Source organism: Schistocerca americana, chromosome 2, assembly GCF_021461395.2.
Source record: "Schistocerca americana isolate TAMUIC-IGC-003095 chromosome 2, iqSchAmer2.1, whole genome shotgun sequence".
Taxonomy (NCBI): Eukaryota; Metazoa; Arthropoda; class Insecta; order Orthoptera; family Acrididae; genus Schistocerca; species Schistocerca americana.
Genome location: NC_060120.1, coordinates 588809839 through 588833815, shown reverse-complemented (window position 1 = coordinate 588833815; position 23977 = coordinate 588809839). Strand labels below are relative to the sequence as shown.

The 23977-nt window shown below is 43.3% G+C and overlaps 1 protein-coding gene across 1 annotated transcript in view; it reads left to right on the top strand.

Moving 5' to 3' along the window:
• LOC124594208 (chymotrypsin-like) overlaps window positions 1-10401 on the top strand; it is a 57445-nt gene extending 47044 nt beyond the window's left edge. Inside the window, exon 5 of the mRNA XM_047132568.1 lies at window positions 10225-10401. Within this exon, the coding sequence (XP_046988524.1) occupies window positions 10225-10401 (177 nt within the window). The remainder of the gene's footprint in view (window positions 1-10224) is intronic.
• Window positions 10402-23977: the final 13576 nt, after the last annotated feature.

Here is a 23977-nt window from a genome sequence, read left to right as displayed (position 1 = left end):
AAATTGGTGATTTTGACAACTACTTCACAGCACATACATTCACGAATGATATCTGTCATTACAATATATCTCTCTTAGGAAAAAAAAAAAGAAAAGAAAACTACATAAAAACAAAAACAACCTCTGTAAAGCCATTAAGAGGTTAATATTAGTACAAAAAAGAGTCAGCCACGTGGGTGTTCAAATGTATTCAGCACATTAAATGTCAAGTAGATAACGTAGTGAAGTTTGTATTCAATTGAGTATCTTCACAGAAATCCTTAAATTCAATTTTTTTACGACCATCCTTGTGATAAGAGACTGGGGGACTTCGGCTGCTCACTTATGTAAGAAAATGAGACACTTACAGCCGTCATTATGATGTCATTTATTGTATGGCTACCAGTTTCGGTGTTTCAGTGCACCGTCTTCAGACTTTAGTTGGTGCTAAAGGGATTAACACCATCCGTATATTTGATGCATCAGTAGGCAACGTAACTGGTTTAGGCAGACCACCTGTAACTGTGATGTTGTCTATCCAACAATCAACTATCGAGTTCAGCTGATAGTTGATGTGCACTATCACAGAAGACAGAAGACAGAAGAAAAGCGCGTCGTCGCACTGTGGCTGCTACCACCACCTTGATTTTTCTACAGCAACTACTACTAATAAAACTTGTGTTATTAACACTAATGCTTCTAATACTATTAATTGTGATAGCGATAGGGTTGCTGATCTTCAGAGGGCAAGTACGTAGTATATTGTCTTGTATAGCTTCGGTATTTCTCTTTCCTGTGGTCTGAGATGGACACACATGCAGTTTACGATTACCGGAATGTATCCAGTGTCTCTGTACTTTCCGTATTATATCGGCCCTGCAACCAGCTCCACCAGTATCTTGCTACCTCCAGACCGCAAGGCATCACACACAGTGCAACATTTGACTCTCACTGATTCTGGTCGTTCTTCTCAGGCGCCGCGCGGGGTAGCCGTGCGGTCGGGGCGCCTTGTCACAGTTCGCGCTGCTCCCCGCGTCGGAGATTCGAGTCCTCCCTCGGGCAAGGGTATATGTGTTGCCCTTATCGTAAGTTAGTTTAATTAGTATGTAAGGCTAGAGACCGATGACCTCAGCAGTTTGGTTCCATAGAACCTCACCACAGATTTCCAAATTTTTCTTCTCAGGCGCGCTTCTGGCCACTTCCCTTCACTCTTCCGTTACTGGCCCATGCGATCATTTTCGTTCTTGTTCCCTACGCTCATCTCTAGGCCTTTATTGTCTCTGCTGAGGTGTCTGTTGTCTATTGTTAGACCTTACTTTTTTTCTGACACAGCGTCAGCTACAAGATTTAAGGTGTCAAAGCACTTTTTTACCAAAACTATGTCGTAAGGGGTGTCCTTGCGGTGTCTTCAACTAGGGGACATCCTCATAGGACATAATCTGGAGTCTCGATTTCACCACAGTCACCGCTGGTTTTGCCCTCCTACCAGTTCTGTTCTGACGTGTAGGATATAGCTCTTAGTCCAGTTCCCAACTTGGCTAAAAATGTGTTACCTGAATCCTTTCATTTTCAACGGGAAGGAACTGAAATGTTCTCCTCCCCGTGTCTGATGAATTCCATATCTGCTGCAATTCTGTAAATATTAAATTCTTTATTACAAACGAATTTGCTGCTGGTTCCCGAAGAACATCGTGTAGTTTTCCGTGCTGTTTTTTTCTTCAGCCAATAGACTGCAATCTCTTTTCTAAGGCCGGCCGGAGTGGCCGAGCTGTTCTAGGCGCAGCAGTCTGGAACCGCGCGACCGCTAGGGTCGCAGGTTCGAATCCTGCCTCGGGCATGGATGTGTGATGTCCTTAGGTTAGTTAGGTTTAAGTAGTTCTAAGTCCTAGGGGACTGATGACCTCCGCTGTTAAGTCCCACAGTTCTCAGAGCAATTTTCTCTTTTCTAATTTGTAGGTACAGGTGACATACGCCCACTAAAATAGGTCGGACGTCAGTAGATGTGGTGCTGAAGATTCCACAGCATCGTAGCAGAATTCCTCGCTGTACTTTTGTCACTACACCTAAACAATGACACCGCAGCCCATAACTGCATTTCATAGAGACTCGTGGTACAGTTTAATTACATTCAGGGACAAACTAAACCTCCTTTGTCGCATATTAATAATTTTGTTCATTATACAACTTAACCTTCCAGGATAGCCATGCGTGTTAGATGAGAAATGCTGCAATAACATCCCATATTTCAGAGACGCTATGTTTATACCCTAGTCCACCATCCAGCCTTAGGTCTTCTATGGAACCCCTGAACCATTTCGGGTTAATAAGGGACGGTTCCTTTAAATACATCACTGATCTCCATCGCATTCTTCTGAACTAAGCTACTGCTGTCCCCAGCGATCTTCTATTGAAAATATACAGGTTCAACCGTTCTGGTTGACACACAAGTGAACTGAGAAACCTCTGGTAAACTAAAACTAGTTTTTCGATCCACTTTCCGCAGAGGAACACTCTCAATTGGACATGACACGCCGTCCACAAGTAATATTATCAGTCTACGGGACACAATACTTGAAAGGAAGCACCATCTACAAGTGTCCATTTTTTATACCATTCGTGTCGGTGTAGAGATGTAATTTTTATATAGAATTGTAAGGTTTCGTAACCATTTCCTCTTCTTTTTCTTCAACTGATGTTGCGCTACCCGAAGAAGTCGTAAAGAGCATTCCACAGGTAAGGTTGAAACGATGAGCTTCAGGAGACGTTGAAGAGGAAAATGATGCACCTTAACAAATTAAATTGTATTTTTACCTGATTTTTGGGTCGGATACTTTTTAGGTAGTAGTCTGAATAAGCTAGATGAAGGCTCAAAGTTCTTTGTGTCATGTTCGAAGTTTATTGGAGCGCAATACCCGCGTCAGGCTGTCTGCGGTAGGAACGATAGGGCCAAAGAGAGATTGAGCATCAACCGTGTTGTGAACTTTCTCTTAATTTTTAGCAGAACACACTAAGTTAGATTTATTAAACATCTATTGGAAAAACTCTCAAGCGATCAGGAGTTATTTAACACAACATGAGAATGTTTAATCTGCCTTCACATAAATGGCTGGTATACCATAGGATCTAACGTTGCTGATAATGTACCTTATGCACAATGTACCTATAGCTATTATAAAGTGCCGGCTGTGATTTTAAGTTTGGTAGTGTGGAGTGATCTGATAGTAATCCAGTGATTTTAACCCCTATTTTTGGTTGAAAATAGGCAAAAATGTGACAGTAATAAAGTTAATCACTAATTCCTACTCTCTTTCTAACATGTCTACTGATTATGGTGTCGTACACCATAAGCGCAATGGCCACACTGTGGTTAATCAAAGTAGGACTAATTTCTGCCCTGAAAACAAGTAAAACAATTTATTCAACTTAACACAACTGATGCAAACAGCACAGCACGGCATTATGGAAACAAACACAGCATTTAGTTGTACCTCCTTTATTCCTTCGCCTATTGCCTGACGAATCTGAAATTTACCTGAGATGCTTGAAGTAAAAGACTGAATTCCACTTTTGGCGATATTACAGGAAGGACATTTGAGCTGCGTATCAAACAATGCTCTTAAATACTGCTGCCTCTTACGAAATGAAGGCTGTACAATAATTTAGCACACAAAATGGTGAGGTGCCACTATGGAAACAACGGAAAGGATTTTATAAGCTTGTGCGTGATGCAAAATGTTACAACAGAGATAAGCCTTCCTGAGGGCAAAGAACAAGAGAGAAAGTTCTTATTACTCATTCACAGAGATTCGCAGTGCTGATAATCTTGAAATTTCGTTAACCGATATGCACGGGACAAGAGCAGAGGGAGAGAGAAATTAATATTAGTTAAAGTTACTGAAAAAAGAGAGCGAAACACACTGATCAGCCTCAAACAGGGCCGTTTAAAGAATTTAGCTTACGGCACACTGGGCAAAGATTTCAGCAATTTGGAAGGAGTTTGGTACACAGAACTGTGACTACTAACAAGCTCTTATTGCGACCTAACAGTACGCCAGCAAGCAGTTGCATTGTGACTGACCGTCATTACCTCGTGGTGCAGCTGGTCAGCGTGTCCCCACCAACCAACAGCATCTCCAACCCGTCCAGACTGCAACTCGTCCCGCTTCAGCTGCCCACTGTTTGCTCCTCACCACCCCCAAGACGACGCTTTATTTGGCGCACATTCCGGCAAACCACAGGCCTAGCTTCTGGGCGCAACACAACTGTCCAAGCGCACCGTACGGAGTCCTTGTTCTCCAGTTTTAAGTAATAGTTTTTCTAGCAAGATCTCGAAGTTTCTATCGTGAACTTCCAGCAACCAATGCAATCATTCACCTACAAACTCGGAGGGAAATATCGTTCCGTCTACGTGCTCCAAACCACGTACGCCAAGTGAGAGGACTGGGGTCCTCTAACGCCATTCCTCTCCTTAGCGCTTGAATAAAGCAAATTGAAACCAACAGCTGTATCGTAATTATTCAAGACATGCTACCAGTTTCGACCCAAAAAAGCATCATCTTTAGGCCCCAATGATAATCTACCGTCAACGTACGAACCACAATGACAAAGACCAACGGAGTCTTCAAATGGAAAGAGTGCAGCCAAATAAGCATGTTACGCAGTATGTGCAACCAACAAAGTCGAGTGCAGCAGAGTCAAAACCAAACGAGTAACAAGCCCACCAATGGTCAGACTGCCGTCTCCGCTGTACTCGGCTTCGTTGCTGCACTTGCTGGCGTAACATGCTTAAATAAGTTGCACTGTTTCTATCTGAAGACTCCTTTGGTGTTTGTCATTGTGGTTCGTACACTGATCGCAGATTACGCTTGTGCCTGAACATACACTTTTTCGTGTCGAAACTGGTAGCATGTTTTGAATAAATGGCGTTTGAATTACAATACAGCTGTAGTTTCAATTTGCATTATCAAACTACTTCGTATCTAGCTGCTGCCCCACCGTGCACCATGGATTACCAGAGATTTCTCTTCTTGTTCTTCAACCCTGACCTCTGTTATTGTCTCCGTTTCTAAGCTCTGAGAGAGTGGAAAATTCGCCTTAGCTCACAGCCAAACTAACAGAATGGATTTTATGCAAGAGAAGAAGTGTTCGTGAAATAGAGGCTGCTGATCATAAACGGGAAGTTTGGGTAAAATAAAACACATACCCCACAGATCACTTCCTGTAGGCACTGGTCCAAGTAGAATATGATAAAGATGGTATATACCAATGATAAAATACCGTACCTATTTGATAAGATACTCTTAGTTCAACGTATGTCTTTGACTATGAAAACAGATATACTTAGGAGCGTAACAATAACTGCTTAATAGCGTGTTCGCTCACCATTATCACTCAATACAGAAGCGATCCTGCGTGGCGTTGATTCGGCGAGTCCTTGGTATGTTTCCAGAGATACGTGGTGTCAAATGTCTACCCATACGTCGCCGCGCGGGATTAGCCGAGCGGTCTAAGGCGACGCAGCCATGGACTGTGCGGCTGGTCCGGGCGGACGTTCGAGTCCTCCCTCGGGCATGGGTGTGTGTGTGTTTGTCCTTAGAATAATTTATGTTAAGTAGTGTGTAAGCTTAGGGACTGATGATGGTTCAAATGGCTCTGAGCACTATGGGACTTAACATCTATTGTCATCAGTCCCCTAGACCTTAGAACTACTTAAACCTAACTAACCTAAGGACGCCACACAACACCCAGTCATCACGAGACAGAGAAAATCCCTGACCCCGCCGGGAATCGAACCCGGGAACCCGGGCGTGGGAAGCGAGAACGCTACCGCACGATCAGGGACTGATGACCATAGCAGTTAAGTCCCATAAGATTTCACACGCATTTGTTTTTTTACCCATATGTCACGCAGTTCCCGTAAATTATAGGCCTGTGGTTTGTGGGCGCGGAACTGACGCATTAATGCGTCTACGATCTATTACATCGAATGCATTACTGGCGAAATTGGTGGACAAGACGTCAATATGAGTTCACTCTCAAGCTTTTCAAACCACTACAGCACGATTCTGGCATTATTTCGCTGTCTGTCATCCTACTGGAGATATGATCTTCCGATCCGACTATGTAACACAGACCAGAGGTGGTTTGAATTCAAAGAAATTATATCGATGCCAATTGAGAGATAAATTAATAAACGATGGTGCTGATCCCCCTTGGTACACTAAACGGGTGTGAACACTCTTGCAGAAGCAACGAAAAAAGCATTCCAAATTTAAAAGAATACAAAATTCACAAGATTGGCGAAATTTCACAGAAACTCGAAATTTAGCGCGAACTCCAATGCAGGATGCTTTTAATAGCTTCCACACCGAAGCTCTGTCTCGAAATCTGGCAGAAAACCCAAAGAGATTCTGGTCGTATGCAAAGTACATTAGCGGCAAGACGCAATCAAACCTTCACTGCGCGATAACAATAGTCAATGATGACAGTGCCTCTAAAGCAGAGTTACTAAACAAGGTTTTGCAAAAATCACTAACCCAAGAGAAATAAACATTTCAGTATTCTAATCTAGAACAACTGCCAAATGACTAACTTAGAAGTAGATATACTCGGTGAAGAAAGACAAGGCTTCCGGTCCAGACTGCATACCAGCTGGGTTCCTTTCAAAGTATGCTGATATAATAGCTCCATGTCTAACAATGATATACAACCGCCTGCTCATCGAAAGATCTGTACCTAAAGACTGGAAACTTGCACAAATCACACCACTACCCAAGACAGGAAACAGGAGTAATGTACTGAATTACAGACCCGTGTCCCTAACGTCGATTTGCAGTAGGGTTTTGGAACCTTCTATGTTCGAACATAATGAATTATCACGAAGAGAACGATTTATCGACTAATAATCAGCACGGATTCAGGAAAAATCGGTCGTGTGAAACACAACTAGCTCTCTATTCTCACGGAGTAGTGAGTGCTATCTACTGTTGATTCCGTATTTTTAGGTTTCCGGAAGGCTTTCGATACTATTCCTCACAAGCGTCTTCTAAACAAATTGCATGCCTATGGATTATTGTCTCAGTTGTACAACTGGATTGGTCAGTTCCTGTCACGTGGGTCGCAGTTGGTAGTAACCGACGGAAAGTCATAGAGTAAAACAGAAGTAACATCTGGAGTTTCCCAAGGAGGTGTTATAGGCCCTCTTCTGTTACTGATCTACATAAACGACACAGGAGACAATCTGAGCAGCCCTCTTAAATTGTGTGCAGATGATGCTGTCATTTTCCGTCTTGTAAAGTCATCAGATGATCAAAACCAAGTGCAAAATGATTTAGACAAGATATCTATATGGTGCAAAAAGTGGCAGTTGACTCTAAATAATGTAAAGTGCGAAATTATTCACACGAATAGTAAAAGATATCAGCTAAATTTCGGTTACGCGAGAAATCGCAAAAATGTAAAGTCTGTAAATTCAACTAAATATTTAGAGATTACAATTACGAGTAACTTCAATTGAAACGATCACATAGAAAATATTGCGGGTAAAGCAAACAAAAGACTGCGATTTATTGGTAGAAAACGCAACAGATCGACTAAAAAGACTACGTACACCACGCTTGTCCGCCCTCTTCTGGAGTATTGCTGTGTGGTGTGGGATCCACATCAGACGGAACTGATGCAGGACATAATAAAAGTTCAAAGGAGGGCTGTTTGTTTTGTATTACCGCGAAATAGGTGAGAGAGTGCAACGGACATGATCCGTGAATTAGGGTGGCAGTCGTTAAAACAAGGCGTTTCTCGTTACGCTAGAATCTTCTCGTGAAATTTCAATCACCAACTTCCTCCTCCGAATGCGAAAATATTCTGTGGGCTCCCACCTATATAGCGAGAAATGATCATCATGATAATATAAGAGAAATCAGAGCTCGCTCAGAAAGATTTAAGTGCTCGTTTTTCCCGCGCGCTGTTAGATAGTGGAAACGTAGAGAATTAGCTCTAAAGTGGTTCGATGAATCCTCTGCCACGCACTTAACTGTGAATTGCAGAGTAACCATGTAGATGTAGTTGTAGACGATCGCCGTCAGGGAATACATCAGGCATTACGGGATGCATGGTATCCGCAATGATGTTCACGTATTACGCAGCGCTTCCGGTTCCTCCACACGTGCCATGTAATCTCAGCTGAATGTTACTCACAGCATAATACTACCCCCACAAGCGTGCGCCGTGGCGCAGCGCATGTCTCGAGCAGTCGTTCACCCGGGTGACGGCGTATCCAGACACGACCATCGACCTGGTGCAACAAGGAACGTAATTCATCCGACGGGGCAAAACTTTTTCATTGACTCACTTCCTACTCTCTATCATTCCATGCCGACTGCAACCATAATTGACGATTTCGTTGGGTCAACATGGAAACGCTTGGGGACATCTGCTGCGGAGCCTTATGCTCGACGATGTGCACCAAACGGCGTGCTCCAAAACACTAGCAGTACCTGTACCTGTATTGTGTCCTGTTGTCATATCTGCCATATTTCGCTGCCTATCCTTCTTTACAGAGCGAACAAGCCAATGTACTCTACATTCTGTGATGAAGCATGGACCTACACGACTGTCGTCTGCTCGTGGATTCACCGTCCTTCAACCACCTTCTGTAGACAATAAGCGCACGAACAACCGACTAGTTTCGTCGTCTCTGCTATGCCCGATCCCGGACGCCGGGCCATAACAATCTGCCCTTTCTCAGTGTCGCTTACGCTAGTAGTTTACCCATTCGAGGCCCGTATCGATACTTGAGTGGTTCCCCATTCGTATCGGTTCCAGTTACAGATATTCCTTAGCGCGCAGGTGTCCAAATTCATTCAGTCTCGCAGTGTGCTGTGTTCATGATGTTTTGCTTCAATCAGTGTACTTAGATGTGGAAACACAATATCGTAAAGGATGTGCAATCTATTTAACCTAACAGCAGAGCAATCGTGATTATGATCTACGAACGCTGTAACTATGCGTCCCTTCGGAAGCTCGGTACATAATTGAACCTTGCTGCTATGTACTTTGTACGGTCAGTGTCCTTGTTTATATAAGAGTACTAGCGAACCTGACCATGTTCCGCAATTGATAAGTATGTATTGCAATTGGATGCATGTCCTAATTTCCTTCTCCCTACTCTCTATGTCTGTCTCCTCCTCCGCCCTCTCTTCGTCCATCTCCTCCTCTCCCGTACTTGATTTTCCTAAATCGCTCCAGGCAAATGCGGGGATGGTTCCTTTGAAAGGACACGGCCGAATTCCTTCCTCATCCTTTCCCAAACCGATGGGACCGATGACCTCGCTGTTTGGTCCTCTCCCCCATATCAACGAACCAACCAAAGCCCCCCTCCTCCTCTGCTCTCTGTCCATTCCCCCCCCCCCCTCTTCCTCTCTGCCCATTTCCTCCTCCCTCTCGCTCTGAACCTGATCTTTATTGTTACAGCAAAAAAACGTTCACTGGGGATTGAAGTTTCTGAAAAGGTGTGTGTAAATCGGTTGGGATCATTGGTTCACGGGGTATGAGAGAGAGAGAGAGAGAGAGAGAGAACTACAGCTGCTGGATCTGAAAGGATAGCGGTTTCAGTGTCAGTATTTCGGATTGTTTTAATCTGCGAACGGGCAGGATTAAAAAGTTTCGGACGATTCAGATTCTGTCGTAGTATTCTAATCATAAGACCATAAGCCATAAAAAATTTTCCAGATTTATGTTAAGAACTACTGCGAGGAAGGAAAAAAAGCAGCGCATTGTTGTGTGCAAAATTTTTGTTTAAAATTATATATAAGGAAAAGTCAAATAATCGAAACTCCAGGTCGGAATATCAGCAGTATAAGGAAAAGGAGATTGCTACTTACGGTGAAGAAGACGTATTAAGTTGCAGACAGCCACAATGAAGACACTTACACGTCAGCTTTCGACCAAAGACTTCGTCGGAAAAGGAAACACACACACGCACATTTCTGTAGTGGTTTAAATACCCTGTTATTATAGTTAAAACTGCGTTAAAGAAAACCAAACCGCACATTTTCACAGCACAGAGTTTTCTTTCTTGCAGTCAGCTTTAACAGAATACGTGTATTTTGTTGTTTAAAAAAATTAGTCTATGTCCGTCTGAATGCTTATTAGAGTATCATGTGAAAATTTTCGATATTTTTGTTAACAACGTTTAACATCGTCTTTGCGTGGTGGCATGGATATACGTACGCTGTCATTTTGCAGGGTGACTTCGGAACCTCGATGCAGCGCAAGGAGGCGGACGGGAACTTCACGGTGGTGGGCGTGGCCAGCTTCATACAGGGCACCACCACCTGCGAGGGCGCCACCTCCGGCTTCACCATGGTGGCCGCCTACCTCGACTGGTTGGCTCGACATACGCGGCTTCCAGTCTACCCTTGATCAAACGAGCGGTTTCATCTCCACGTGCTCGTTTAATTAACATGCTATACCGTATTTGTATCTCTCAGACAATTTATCTCGATGAAATTGTCGTAATACTACCATAGTTTCCTTTCTTCAGACAGGAACAGTACCCAAAATTTGTATCAGTTGTGGACAGTTTATAATCAGGAGCCCTACTTGGATACATAAAGCAAGTAATATGTTTACTATAAGAACAAAAAGTGTAAGAATAAAGCTAAAAATGAAGAAGAATGAAATATACGATAAATATTTCTCTCTTTCAGATCTGTTTGAATTCTTCTTATAAAGCTTTCTACAGAAAAAAGTAACATTGAAATTATTTACAATCTTGAAAAACACCATGATATGGCAAAAAATTACCATTTATTCTCATCGATGTCTGCTGATTAGAATAACACTACCTACAAAATTGTTCTTCCATACCTGGATAAGAATAACAAAGTGTGACAGTAAAGCACAGTTAAGCGTCGTAGGGGGCGATGTTGTCGGTTTGCCGGAGCGTGCGCGCACTTTACGGCTGTAGCAGCAATAGCTGTGCGATTCTTTACTGGACTACCCTGTCACGCCGCCTTTTAAGGAGCGGTATTGAGTTCGCCTTATATCTTTGTGCCTTACCAAAAGCACTCCTGTGTATAAAATGCGTTCCTATTATTTGTATATCTCAACAAAAGCAACACGAAGAGCAGTGTTTTCACAATAATCAGAATGAATCTCGTTCAGTTGTCGTATTCGATAGGTAAGAGGCGTTAAATTGGATCTGAATCGTTCATGTAAAAACAATAACTAACAACATTAAAATAATGTAAACTGCATGAGTACTTACAGGGTGTCCAGAAAGGGGCTCCCTGATTTCAAAATTAAATATCTCGAAAACAAAGATCGATTAAGGAATGCAGTAACCGGTATGTTTATTGTGAAAGCTGTAAGAAGTTTATATAGCAGTTTGAAATAATAGTTACAAAAACTGCTAACAGATGGCGCTGTACGCTGGACAGCTCATATCAGCATACATAAGTGAAATAATCGTATGAAAACAATCTTTGCAAACAATCACATCACAATCTTTTCAAAATGTTCACCATTGGCACTACAGAGGTGGCGCAAACGAAGAATGAAATTCGCCATCACATTTCGTAGTGTCTCTACCGAAATGGATTCACATGCCACAGAGATCGCCGATTCAAGCTCGTCCAGCGTGGCGGGATGCTTCGGGTAGACCATGTCTTTCACTGTGCCCCACAAAAAAAGTCGCAGGGAGTCAAATCCGGCGAATATGGAGGCCAGTTCATGCCTGCACCAGTAAATTTGGGATATTCCGAAGCAATGACTGGATTCCCGAAGTATTCCTCAAGAAAGCGAAACACTTGTTCGGCCCGATGTGGTCGGGCTCCATCCTGCATAAACCATTCAGTACCTGGTCGATCCTCTAACGCTTGCTGTGTGGCGACAAATTGTTCCAAAAATGCAACATAACGTGCACCACTGACCGTTTCTCGAATGAAAAAAGGGCCAATAATGCCTCTGCTGCATACTGCAGCCCACACAGTAACTTTAGGAGAATGCAGGGGTTTCGCTTCAGACCAACATGGCTTTTCGGAACCCCAAAATCTCCAGTTCTGCTTATTCACGTATCCATTCAGGTTGAAGTGTGCTTCATCTGTAAACCAGATGCAGCCAACAACCAATCCTTCACTATCTACATCTACATCTACATTGATACTCCGCAAGCCACCCAACGGTGTGTGGCAGAGGGCACTTTACGTGCCACTGTCATTACCTCCCTTTCCTGTTCCAGTCGCGTATGGTTCGCGGGAAGAACGACTGTCTGAAAGCCTCCGTGCGCGCTCTAATCTCTCTAATTTTACAATCGTGATCTCCTCGGGAGGTATAAGTAGGGGGAAGCAATATATTCGATACCTCATCCAGAAACGCACCCTCTCGAAACCTGGCGAGCAAGCTACACCGCGATGCAGAGCGCCTCTCTTGCAGAGTCTGCCACTTGAGTTTATTAAACATCTCCGTAACGCTATCACGGTTACCAAATAACCCTGTGACGAAAAGCGCCGCTCTTCTTTGGATCTTCTCTATCTCCTCCGTCAGACCGATCTGGTACGGATCCCACACTGATGAGCAATACTCAAGTATAGGTCGAACGAGTGTTTTGTAAGCCACCTCCTTTGTTTATGGACTACATGTTCTAAGCACTCTCCCAATGAATCTCAACCTGGTACCCGCCTTACCAACAATTAATTTTATATGATCATTCCACTTCAAATCGTTCCGCACGCATACTCCCAGATATTTTACAGAAGTAACTGCTACCAGTGTTTGTTCCGCTATCATATAATCATACAATAAAGGATCCTTCTTTCTATGTATTCGCAATACATTACATTTGTCTATGTTAAGGGACAGTTGCCACTCCCTGCACCAAGTGCCTATCCGCTGCAGATCTTCCTGCATTTCGCTACAATTTTCTAATGCTGCAACTTCTCTGTATACTACAGCATCATCCGCGAAAAGCCGCATGGAACTTCCGACACTATCTACTAGGTCATTTATATATATTGTGAAAAGCAATGGTCCCATAACACTCCCCTGTGGCACGCCAGAGGTTACTTTAACGTCTGTAGACGTCTCTCCATTGATAACAACATGCTGTGTTCTGTTTGCTAAAAACTCTTCAATCCAGCCACACAGCTGGTCTGATATTCCGTAGGCTCTTACTTTGTTTATCAGGCGACAGTGCGGAACTGTATCGAACGCCTTCCGGAAGTCAAGAAAAATAGCATCTACCTGGGAGCCTGTATCTAATATTTTCTGGGTCTCATGAACAAATAAAGCGAGTTGGGTCTCACATGATCGCTGTTTCCGGAATCCATGTTGATTCCTACATAGTAGATTCTGGGTTTCCAGAAATGACACGATACGCTAGCAAAAAACATGTTCTAAAATTCTACAAGAGATCGACGTCAGAGATATAGGTCTATAGTTTTGCGCATCTGCTCGACGACCCTTCTTGAAGACTGGGACTACCTGTGCTCTTTTCCAATCATTTGGAACCCTCCGTTCCTCTAGAGACTTGCGGTACACGGCTGTTAGAAGGGGGGCAAGTTCTTTCGCGTACTCTGTGTAGAATCGAATTGGTATCCCATCAGGTCCAGTGGACTTTCCTCTATTGAGTGATTCCAGTTGCTTTTCTATTCCTTGGGCACTTATTTCGATGTCAGCCATTTTTTCGTTTGTGTTAGGATTTAGAGAAGGAACTGCAGTGCGGTCTTCCTCTGTGAAACAGCTTTGGAAAAAGGTGTTTAGTATTTCAGCTTTACGCGTGTCATTCTCTGTTTCAATGCCATCATCATCCCGTAGTGTCTGGATATGCTGTTTCGAGCCACTTACTGATTTAACGTAAGACCAGAACTTCCTAGGATTTTCTGTCAAGTCGGTACATAGAATTTTACTTTCGAATTCACTGAACGCTTCACGCATAGCCCTCCTTACGCTAACTTTGACATTGTTTAGCTTCTGTTTGTCTGAGAGGTTTTGGCTGCGTTTAAACTTGGAGTGGAGCTCTCTTTGCTTTCGCAGTAGTTTCCTAACTTTGTTGTTGTACCACGGTGGGTTTTTCCCGTCCCTCACAGTTTTACTCGGCACGTACCTGTCTAAAACGCATTTTACGATTGCCTTGAACTTTTTCCATAAACACTCAACATTGTCAGTGTCGGAACAGAAATTTTCGTTTTGATCTGTTAGGTAGTCTGAAATCTGCCTTCTATTACTCTTGCTAAACAGATAAACCTTCCTCCCTTTTTTTATATTCCTATTAACTTCCATATTCAGGGATGCTGCAACGGCCTTATGATAACTGATTCCCTGTTCTGTACATACAGAGTCGAAAAGTTCGGGTCTGTTTGTTATCAGTAGGTCCAAGATGTTATCTCCACGAGTCGGTTCTCTGTTTAATTGCTCGAGGTAATTTTCGGATAGTGCACTCAGTATAATGTCACTCGATGCTCTGTCCCTACCACCCGTCCTAAACATCTGAGTGTCCCAGTCTATATCTGGTAAATTGAAATCTCCACCTAAGACTATAACATGCTGAGAAAATTTATGTGAAATGTATTCCAAATTTTCTCTCAGTTGTTCTGCCACTAATGCTGCTGAGTCGGGAGGTCGGTAAAAGGAGCCAATTATTAACCTAGTTCGGTTGTTTAGTGTAACCTCCACCCATAATAATTCACAGGAACTATCCACTTCTACTTCACTACAGGATAAACTACTACTAACAGCGACGAACACTCCACCACCGGTTGCATGCAATCTATCCTTTCTAAACACCGTCTGTACCTTTGTAAAAATTTCGGCAGAATTTATCTCTGGCTTAAGCCAGCTTTCTGTACCTATAACGATTTCAGCTTCGGTGCTTTCTATCAGCGCTTGAAGTTCCGGTACTTTACCAACGCAGCTTCGACAGTTGACAATTACAATACCGATTGCTGCTTGGTCCCCGCATGTCCTGACTTTGCCCCGCACCCGTTGAGGCTGTTGCCCTTTCTGTACTTGCCCAAGGCCATCTAACCTAAAAAACCGCCCAGCCCACGCCACACAACCCCTGCTACCCGTGTAGCCGCTTGTTGCGTGTAGTGGACTCCTGACCTATCCAGCGGAACCCGAAACCCCACCACCCTATGGCGCAAGTCGAGGAATCTGCAGCCCACACGGTCGCAGAACCGTCTCAGCCTCTGATTCAGACCCTCCACTCGGCTCTGTACCAAAGGTCCGCAGTCAGTCCTGTCGACGATGCTGCAGATGGTGAGCTCTGCTTTCATCCCACTAGCGAGACTGGCAGTCTTCACTAAATCAGATAGCCGCCGGAAGCCAAAGAGGATTTCCTCCTATCCATAGCGACACACATCATTGGTGCCGACATGAGCGACCACCTGCAGATGGGTGCACCCTGTACCCTTCATGGCATCCGGAAGGACCCTTTCCACATCTGGAATGAATCCCCCCGGTATGCACACGGAGTGCACATTGGTTTTCTTCCCCTCTCTTGCTGCCATTTCCCTAAGGGGCCCCATTACGCGCCTGACGTTGGAGCTCTCAACTACCATTAAGCCCACCCTCTGCAACTGCCCGGATCTTGCAGACTGAGGGGCAACCTCTGGAACAGGACAAGCAGCCATGTCAGGCCGAAGATCAGTATCAGCCTGAGACAGAGCCTGAAACCGGTTCGTCAGACAAACTGGAGAGGCTTTCCGTTCAGCCCTCCGGAATGTCTTTCGCCCCCTGCCACACCTTGAAACGACCTCCCACTCTACCACAGGTGAGGGATCCGCCTCAATGCGGGCAGTATCCCGGGCAACCACAGTCGTAGTCCGATCAGGGGATGCGTGGGACGAGCTGGCCGTCCCCGACAAACCCCCATCCGGACCCCCACAGTGATGCCCATTGCCAACAGCCTCAAGCTGTGTGACCGAAGCCAACACTGCCTGAAGCTGGGAGCGAAGGGATGCCAACTCAGCCTGCATCCGAACACAGCAGTATCAGTCCCTATCCATGCTAAAAACTGTTTTGCAAAAAACGTCTGAACTAATCTACAGAGAGCGCAAACAAATCGACAAAATTTAAACGGTTATTAAAATAGAAGATTGCCTAGTAAATGCAGTAATGCTGCTACTTGCGCACTGCTGACACTGCTCGGGGGCGGAAGGAGACTAAGCGAAATTACACTATTCAGGTACTAAAACGCGATGCTACACTCTCAAATACTATAAAACGCCCGAAATTTATGAATTAAACAATGCAAGTACCAAAAACACGCAAAGAAATTAAGAATTAAACTATGTAACAAACGAGTGAGCTAGGAGTATACGACTTGCTGCTCAGCTGCTTATCCAACGGCGGCAGGGAGCACACTGACTGTGACCAACCGACACTGGCCGTTCAAAACAAAAACAGTAGACAAACGACTACGCGAATTTACACTATTCAGGTACTAAAACGCGATGCTACAACTCTCAAATACTATAATACGCCCGAAATTTATGAATTAAACAATGCAAGTACCAAAAACACGCAAAGAAATTAAGAATTAAATTATGTAACAAACGAGTGAGCTAGGAGTATACGACTTGCTGCTCAGCTGCTTATCCAACGGCGGCAGGGAGCACACTGACTGTGACGAACCGACACTGGCCGTTCAAAAACAAAAACAGTAGACAAACGACTACGCGAATTTACACTATTCAGGTACTATAACGCGATGCTACAACTCTCAAATACTATAATACGCCCGAAATTTATGAATTAAACAATGCAAGTACCAAAAACACGCAAAGAAATTAAGAATTAAACTATGTAACAAATGAGTGAGCTAGGAGTATACGACTTGCTGCTCAGCTGCTTATCCAACGGCGGCAGGGAGCACACTATCAATCATTGTGAACATCTGATTAGCAAAGGCAACCCTTTGTTGCACGGCTCGTACGGGTATGGCCTGGTGCGTTTGAATTTTGAATGGAAACATGTGTAGGCTCTTTCTCAGTATTTTCTGCGTGTTGGAACGCTCCAAACCAGTCTCAGATGCAATTCTACGGACGGATGACATTGGATTTCGCTGAATAATTCCAGAAACTGTGGTTGTATTTTCAGGCGTAACTGCGGTTTGCTTGCGGGCAACATGCCCCACTAGATCATCAGTTACGCTGTCTGTTCGTTGAAATTTTGCGAAGAGCGTACGAATGGTTTTCGCATCGGGTCCTTTTGGAACATTAAATCGTGCTTGAAAACTTCGCCTTGTTGCCGTAGGACTCTCTTCTAACCTGTGGTACTCTAGCACCAGAAAAACGCGTTGTTCAATGGAGTACATGGTTTTAATCTCTTCCTTCGGTACGCTAACCCCCTTTCAAGTTTCAATAGTGGAACTGATCGCTCTGGGCTTCGGATAACTATTTATAAGAGGCATTACGTATGGCGATTACAGCGCCATCTGTTAGCAGCTTTTGTAACTATTATTTCAAACTGCTGTATAAACTTCTTACAGCTTTCACAATAAACATACCGTTTACTGCATTCCTCTATCGATCTTTGTTTTCGAGATATTTAATTTTGAAATCAGGGAGTCCTTTTCTGGACACCCTGTATCAGTCACTCTAGTGTGCATGCAGAGTGTCATACTTGTGCAGAGATGTATTCCTTAACAATGAGATGAGTTTTATTGTGCAATTGCAGTACACACCATTCAGCCAAAAATACGAAATACAAACAAATATAAAGGGGAATTAAGGCAAAGGATAAATGCCATTTAGTTCAGAAAAACTTTCTTCCTTGGCCTTTGAGCTATGGTCTGTAGACGAGCCACTAGAATTGCCCAAGGATATAATTATATTTCTATATTACTCTCGACACTCACTTCACTTTTCCGCGTTTCCTTAACAACCGTCTCTGTGTGGCATACATTTCACCACTTCTCTGGCGTTATTTGTGCCACTGCTTCCTTTAGCAGTCTGAATTTCTGCCACAGTGAAGCTTTTGTTATTTGTTGCCACGTAATTTTCAATTTGTCCTGAAATTATTTCGATGGCATTAGTGGCTGTGGTATGGTGGAGGCCTAACACCCTGTGGCCACGGTCGTCCACAACCTACTGTTGAAATTGTGGCTTATTTTTCATTACTCTTTCCATGGGCTCTGCATCACACAAATTGTCCTGAATTTTCACGTTGTGGCGGTTCAACCATGTCGGCTTTTTTCGATGCCATCGTTGGAGCTTTACCTTTAATAACTGCATGGCATTGGGTATTATGACAGACGGCCGATTCGTTTTCCAATAGTTGTCCCTTGAACCACTCCAGAAAACTATCGTGGTTCATCTCCTCGTGGTTTTCGTTTGTCTTCTTTGACCTGTAAAGGAAGAGACAGACAGGTACGAAACCAGATGCAGTCCCAGCATGCAAGACAACAATTCTTGCTCCATTTCCCACCGAAACAGCAGAACTTCCATCTGACCAGTCTTTTCTGACGGAATGACCGGCGTTTATCCAGGTTTCGTCGATCCACACAATGTCTTCAAACGGCACTTTAACGATAGTTCTTGAAAATCGACAATGCCACGGTACGATGTCGCCTCTTTCCATTATAATTTTCCATCCATTCATTTTTTATACCGAAAACCGAGGGCTCTGACAACCGTTAACAAATACGTTTTGCTGTCACTGAAACTCTGTCTCGCGAAGAGTAACGCACAGTTTTTCTAATAGCAGAATGTTCTTTTCTCTCGTAATATCCATTATGTGGTGACGAACAGCATCTTGTTGAAAAGCGTCCAAGTTTGTTACAGGTGGTTCTGTCCACAGTTTGGATGGACCAGGCTCTACCCCTTCTGCACAGTATTTCTCAGTACAAATTTTGACGGTAATATTTTTGTGTATCTTCAAGACATCTGCACTTCTTTCGACTACCTTCGTTAGGCCGGTATAACACTATCATATTTCTTTGTCAAAGCTGATCTGTCAAATATTTATGTCAAAGAAATTCAATGGTGTAATAGGGAACTTTGTCAAATCTCGCCTGTCGTCAAATAAATATGATCAAATCTAGGGCCTACCCATAGATTTGCTCATAAAGGCCGTTCGTCTTCTGTTAACTGCAAAGTGAAATGCAACTGCTTGGAGCTCTGGCGTCGGTATAGCTATTCGACGTCTCTGTAGTGTGTTTGAAAACATGGCTTCAAAGTCTCTGTGTTCCTTCGACTCCTTTTTTTTAATAAACTTGCTTCGACTAGGGTTGGGGGGGGGGGGGGGGGGGGGTGAGCAGGGGACAAAGTGCATGCCATTAATTCAAGCAGGAATAGTGGGTGTGGTAACACTCTAAAATAAAAAAAGTTATTTCTTTGCTTTCCATTCTACTTTGTCTTTTTTTTACTCTGGATGCCATAAGTGAGAAAGCCATTCATCTGTTTCGTACTTTTTATTGATTTTGTAGTTGTTGGAACACTAATTCCATTAATTAAATTATTCAAAAATAAAAATGGTTCTTATTGTCCATATAGAGTACTAAACATCTATTTATCTTCCCATATTCCTCCTTCAGTGTTTTTATAAACCGCTTCACGCGTGTCTGGATTATTTTGGTTAATGTGCTAAGTGATATTCGAGTGCTGTGTTGTAAAGTCGAGGACGGTAGCTCTCTCCTATATCTAGAAATCGCACTGTCACAGTTTGCCTGCCATCTGCACATACAGCATTTCTCAAGAGAGACTTATGTTTTGTAATATTAGAGGCCAGTTTATTGAGCATATACTGAAATACTCTCTAATCCATTTAAGTAATTTATATATTAAGACTTGACTTCCTCCACTAGCAGCTCTCGTGATAAAGTTTGCTGAATGCGTTTATTATCTCGACGTAATACCTATGGCTTCATCCGAGTATGTTTCCTTTGTTTCCGCCGCTTTTCTTCCAAATACTCACTCAATACAATTGTGGTACCAGCAACTGCAGTGCATTATAACAAGCTGTTGTCTACCATCTTGAAATGTGAGGAAAATATGACAGCAATGTAAATCCCCTTCTTAGCACCACGTCAAACATCTTTGTCAAAGAAATTTGACGAATATTTGATCATATTTCTTTGCCAAAGAAATATGATAGTGTAATACTGGCCTTAGAGACAATAGAGTTGTACCATTGTTTCCCTCTTTCTCGAAATGTTCTCGCTCCCAGCACACAAACTCACGTGTCTGACCACGCAAAACGTGAGCAGATCGCTCAACTTTCCGTTTAGAAGCCAAACTTTTTTGCATCCTTCCACTACAAGCTTCAGACATTCTGTGGCGCAAAAGAAACTCGCTGCTCAGAGAAACAAAGCGCACAACGGAACGGACTACAACTGTTCACCGAAACGTCTGCGGGCATCGTCTACATCTGGCTACCGTAGCTGCGACCTGCAGCAGCAGAGAGATTTGAAAACGGTGAATGGACCAGGAGGCGCGGCCAAGCGCGTTCTCTGGTTGGCTCTTGCTGTGGTAGCAGCCCTGTGAATACCTACACGTCAATCACTTTGTTATTCTGATCCGGGTATAATCATAATTTCGCCAATCTCGCCATCTACACAAAACGAAAGAAAACTTGTGAGCCCTGAGTACTATTGAAACGTGGGACTTACGGAAAGCAGAAAAAGGTATGAAAGGGACCTAATCAGTTACCGTTGGTTGCATGGTAAACACATACACTTTATTTAAGAAAACAATTTTTAAAAAATCATTATTAAAAAAAATTGACTGTAACACATGCTACACTGACGACCGAAGGCCTCATTAAGAAGAATTCGAATTATTTGTCGGCTGAAGGCCACAAGTAATAGGAATAATTAAAACAAAATATTATTTTTAAGCAATTGACACAATCAGACCAAATAAGAAGGGTGTGATCCACAGAAGGTGTTCCAAGGATCGACCCGAGAAAAGTCCCTACAGCTGCGTAAGTGGTGAGACAGGCAGCTAAGAGTTATGCTCACTTAACGGGATGGCAACTCGAAATAGGGACGGCTTAAACGTCGACCAACACACTCACAAAATCCACCTAATATGCGATAACCAAATCCACGATAGAATAACAGTTAGCATCGTCAAATGACAAGCATTTAATTACAGAAGTTGGCTCCACCAAATCCTAGTTCGCAGACAGGGTTAAGACCAAACTGCTAATCCGAAATCTGACTAGATGCAATGGAACCGCAAAAGACAAATCGACAAACAACTCAAACAATGCAAAAACAGTCACTGAACAGCAACAAGACAAATTGCACGTAGACATGAACGCTAAGAGCACAGAAACGGTCGAAAGACCAGATACACGTCGTCCACTGAGACGACCGACCGAACGACCAATCAAGTCAGGCAAGAAACGTCGGAGTATAAAATCGCCAACTGAAAACTTGATGGCATGAGGTCACTTCGATGGACGGTCACACACACAAGTGAAAGTTGCACTACTCGAATAAAACGATCCATTCAACGTAAACTCGCTGAATCCGGACCTCGATGTGGTCGTGCACTCTCGCAATCATATCCTGCCATCGGGCAGTGCGTATATCGCCAGCTCTATCGGCGAGTGCTGGCGCTGTCGGACCTCACTGCTGCTCCGACCCAACTGAACAACTCCGACACACGACGACCCGGAAATACTAGAGGTCGCTCCAAAGATAGTACCACAGTACTCGCTATCGATAAAAGCCGCTGCTGCCACTCACGGACAGACAAAGCGAGCAAACGTAGTGGCGCCAGTGAACGTACTAAGAAAACGTGAGGTCACAGTCCGAATACATGACGCCAACCTGTCAACGGCACAAACCCAAGCCGGAGCGCAGCTCAACTATAAAAACTATAACTATAAAATTTATTTCTGTCTGTGCTCACATCAGTTGTTTATCCACTATTGATAACGAATAGTCAGTCTGAACCGGTATGCCCATTAAACAGCTCATAAGAGCATCGATTGAAATAAAATTTATAGTTAAAAATAATTGCTCGCAGATGCTCCTTGTCAATAACGCGGCAAACATGAACAAATAAAATAAACAGCAGGACATACTACGAAACACGGTACACTAAAACAAGTGTAATGCCACACAATTAAATGATTTCGTTGCTCTAGGTAGCGAACTGCACAATATGAAAATATAAAATCAGCCGATTTTCAGGAACCTGTCGACTCATGCCATCTCGAAAGTGTCCAGCAATATTATCATGGTGTAAAGCAGCACACAACTTCAATACGGATGCAATTTAACTGAAACACCTTCTAGCGGCTGTTGTAATTGACAGAATGATAATGATAATACTTCCTGCAGGTTCCCACACAACGATCTGAGAAAATGCACGAACAAGGACGCCCATCAAACCGTAATTCTAGTGTCGCAGTCAAACCGTTCGTTTTCCTAATCAGCACGTATTTTACTGGATGAAACTAAGGTTAATTACAGCCATCATTTCGATTCTAGAACGACAGCACGAGATCTCTGTGTATAAGATGGAAATCAACATTTTAAGTGTCGTATCCAAAGCTTATGAGGACATTCTTACCTCCATTTAGCATTGTCAACATGTTTGTCGTCCCTGGTGACTGTCAATTAGACTCAAGAAAGCCAGAGCACGGTCGTCACGTTTTACTGGCAATCGCAAATGCGAAATACACGCACGTAAAGCGACCATACTGAGCTGGTCAGAGAGGCTGTGTTATCCACTTCAACAAGCTGCCTGTGCAAAGTTCTCGAAAAGGTCTTTGAAAATATTTATTTGGCATTTAGTAAACAAACTACTCATCTACGATAGATCTGCAATTGTTAAAATTTATGGCATCAAATAAAATGGGATAGCTAGTAATAACGCTGCTAAACGCGTGCTGTGAAGAGACACTCTGTTTCCAAACTATGAAGCCAAATATATCATAGATATAGGTTCGACTGTTACGTCCGTGAGGCATTCATATTTGCAACAAGAGTCGATCAAGACGCTTTATACTTCTGCAATAACGTAGCTCCGGGGAACATATAAACTTTGTTCCTGCACATGGCAGAAGACATGATGAATTGCAGAAAGACTTGGTATATCTAACAATGCCCGTCACATTTTGTAACGTCAGGCGCTCCGAACATAGAAAGTGGCTGGATAAGAACAGATACTAGAAAATCATATTTTTTGGGATCGAAATAACTTTCTTGGTCATAAATGACACTCGGAGCATACTCAGCGAAAAAGGGTATTAAAGTAGTTCATACACATTTCCACAACCTCTATGAAGAGAGCGTAATAGTAGTTTGAAATAGGAACTAGAAACAAAGTCCGGTCAAACAAGGTTTTTTTGCTTATTCTTAAGGCCGTTGCCGAACAGAACTTTTAAAAATAAACACAAAGATTTCTAGTTCGCACTTCATACTACTGCTACTTTCTTACCATAGAGGCTGGACGTTGCTTCTAGATTCCTTCAAACGGTTAGAACAGACTGTCCTACGTATCTGCCATATTCACGTCCGCCCGCCAAGAGCGCAGACACACTGACTGAAAAAATGAAAAAGAAAGAATGATGATTCAGAATTAACCAGTAGATGAAAATAGTTATCCTATGCCTCATGACCCTATTTTCCGTATATGAGAAGAAGCATTTTCCTCGGCCCGCGACTGTAAACGCACACAGTTGTCACAGTGTCATTTCTACAGTGTCGTTTCGTCCAAATAGCTTCATAAAGAAACAAATAATACCCACCAGACACATATAGCTAAGATGGTTCATCTGACAATAGTACTCACGGTCCGACACAGCTGCCGCCTACACAGCTCCCACATGTTCAACAACACTGCTGTTGTATCGCTACGATGTTGTATGATCTCAGTTTCTGCTGAAGCAAATATACTACTCGACCGAATGCTTCCGATTCTTGGCGGTTTCTGCTGACCGAGGACTGTGGCGAGACCAAGATGGAGTACTTGGAAGTATTTAATAATGAGTAAAATGAAAATAGATCTCACATATATCGCATTTGTGGCAACCCAGC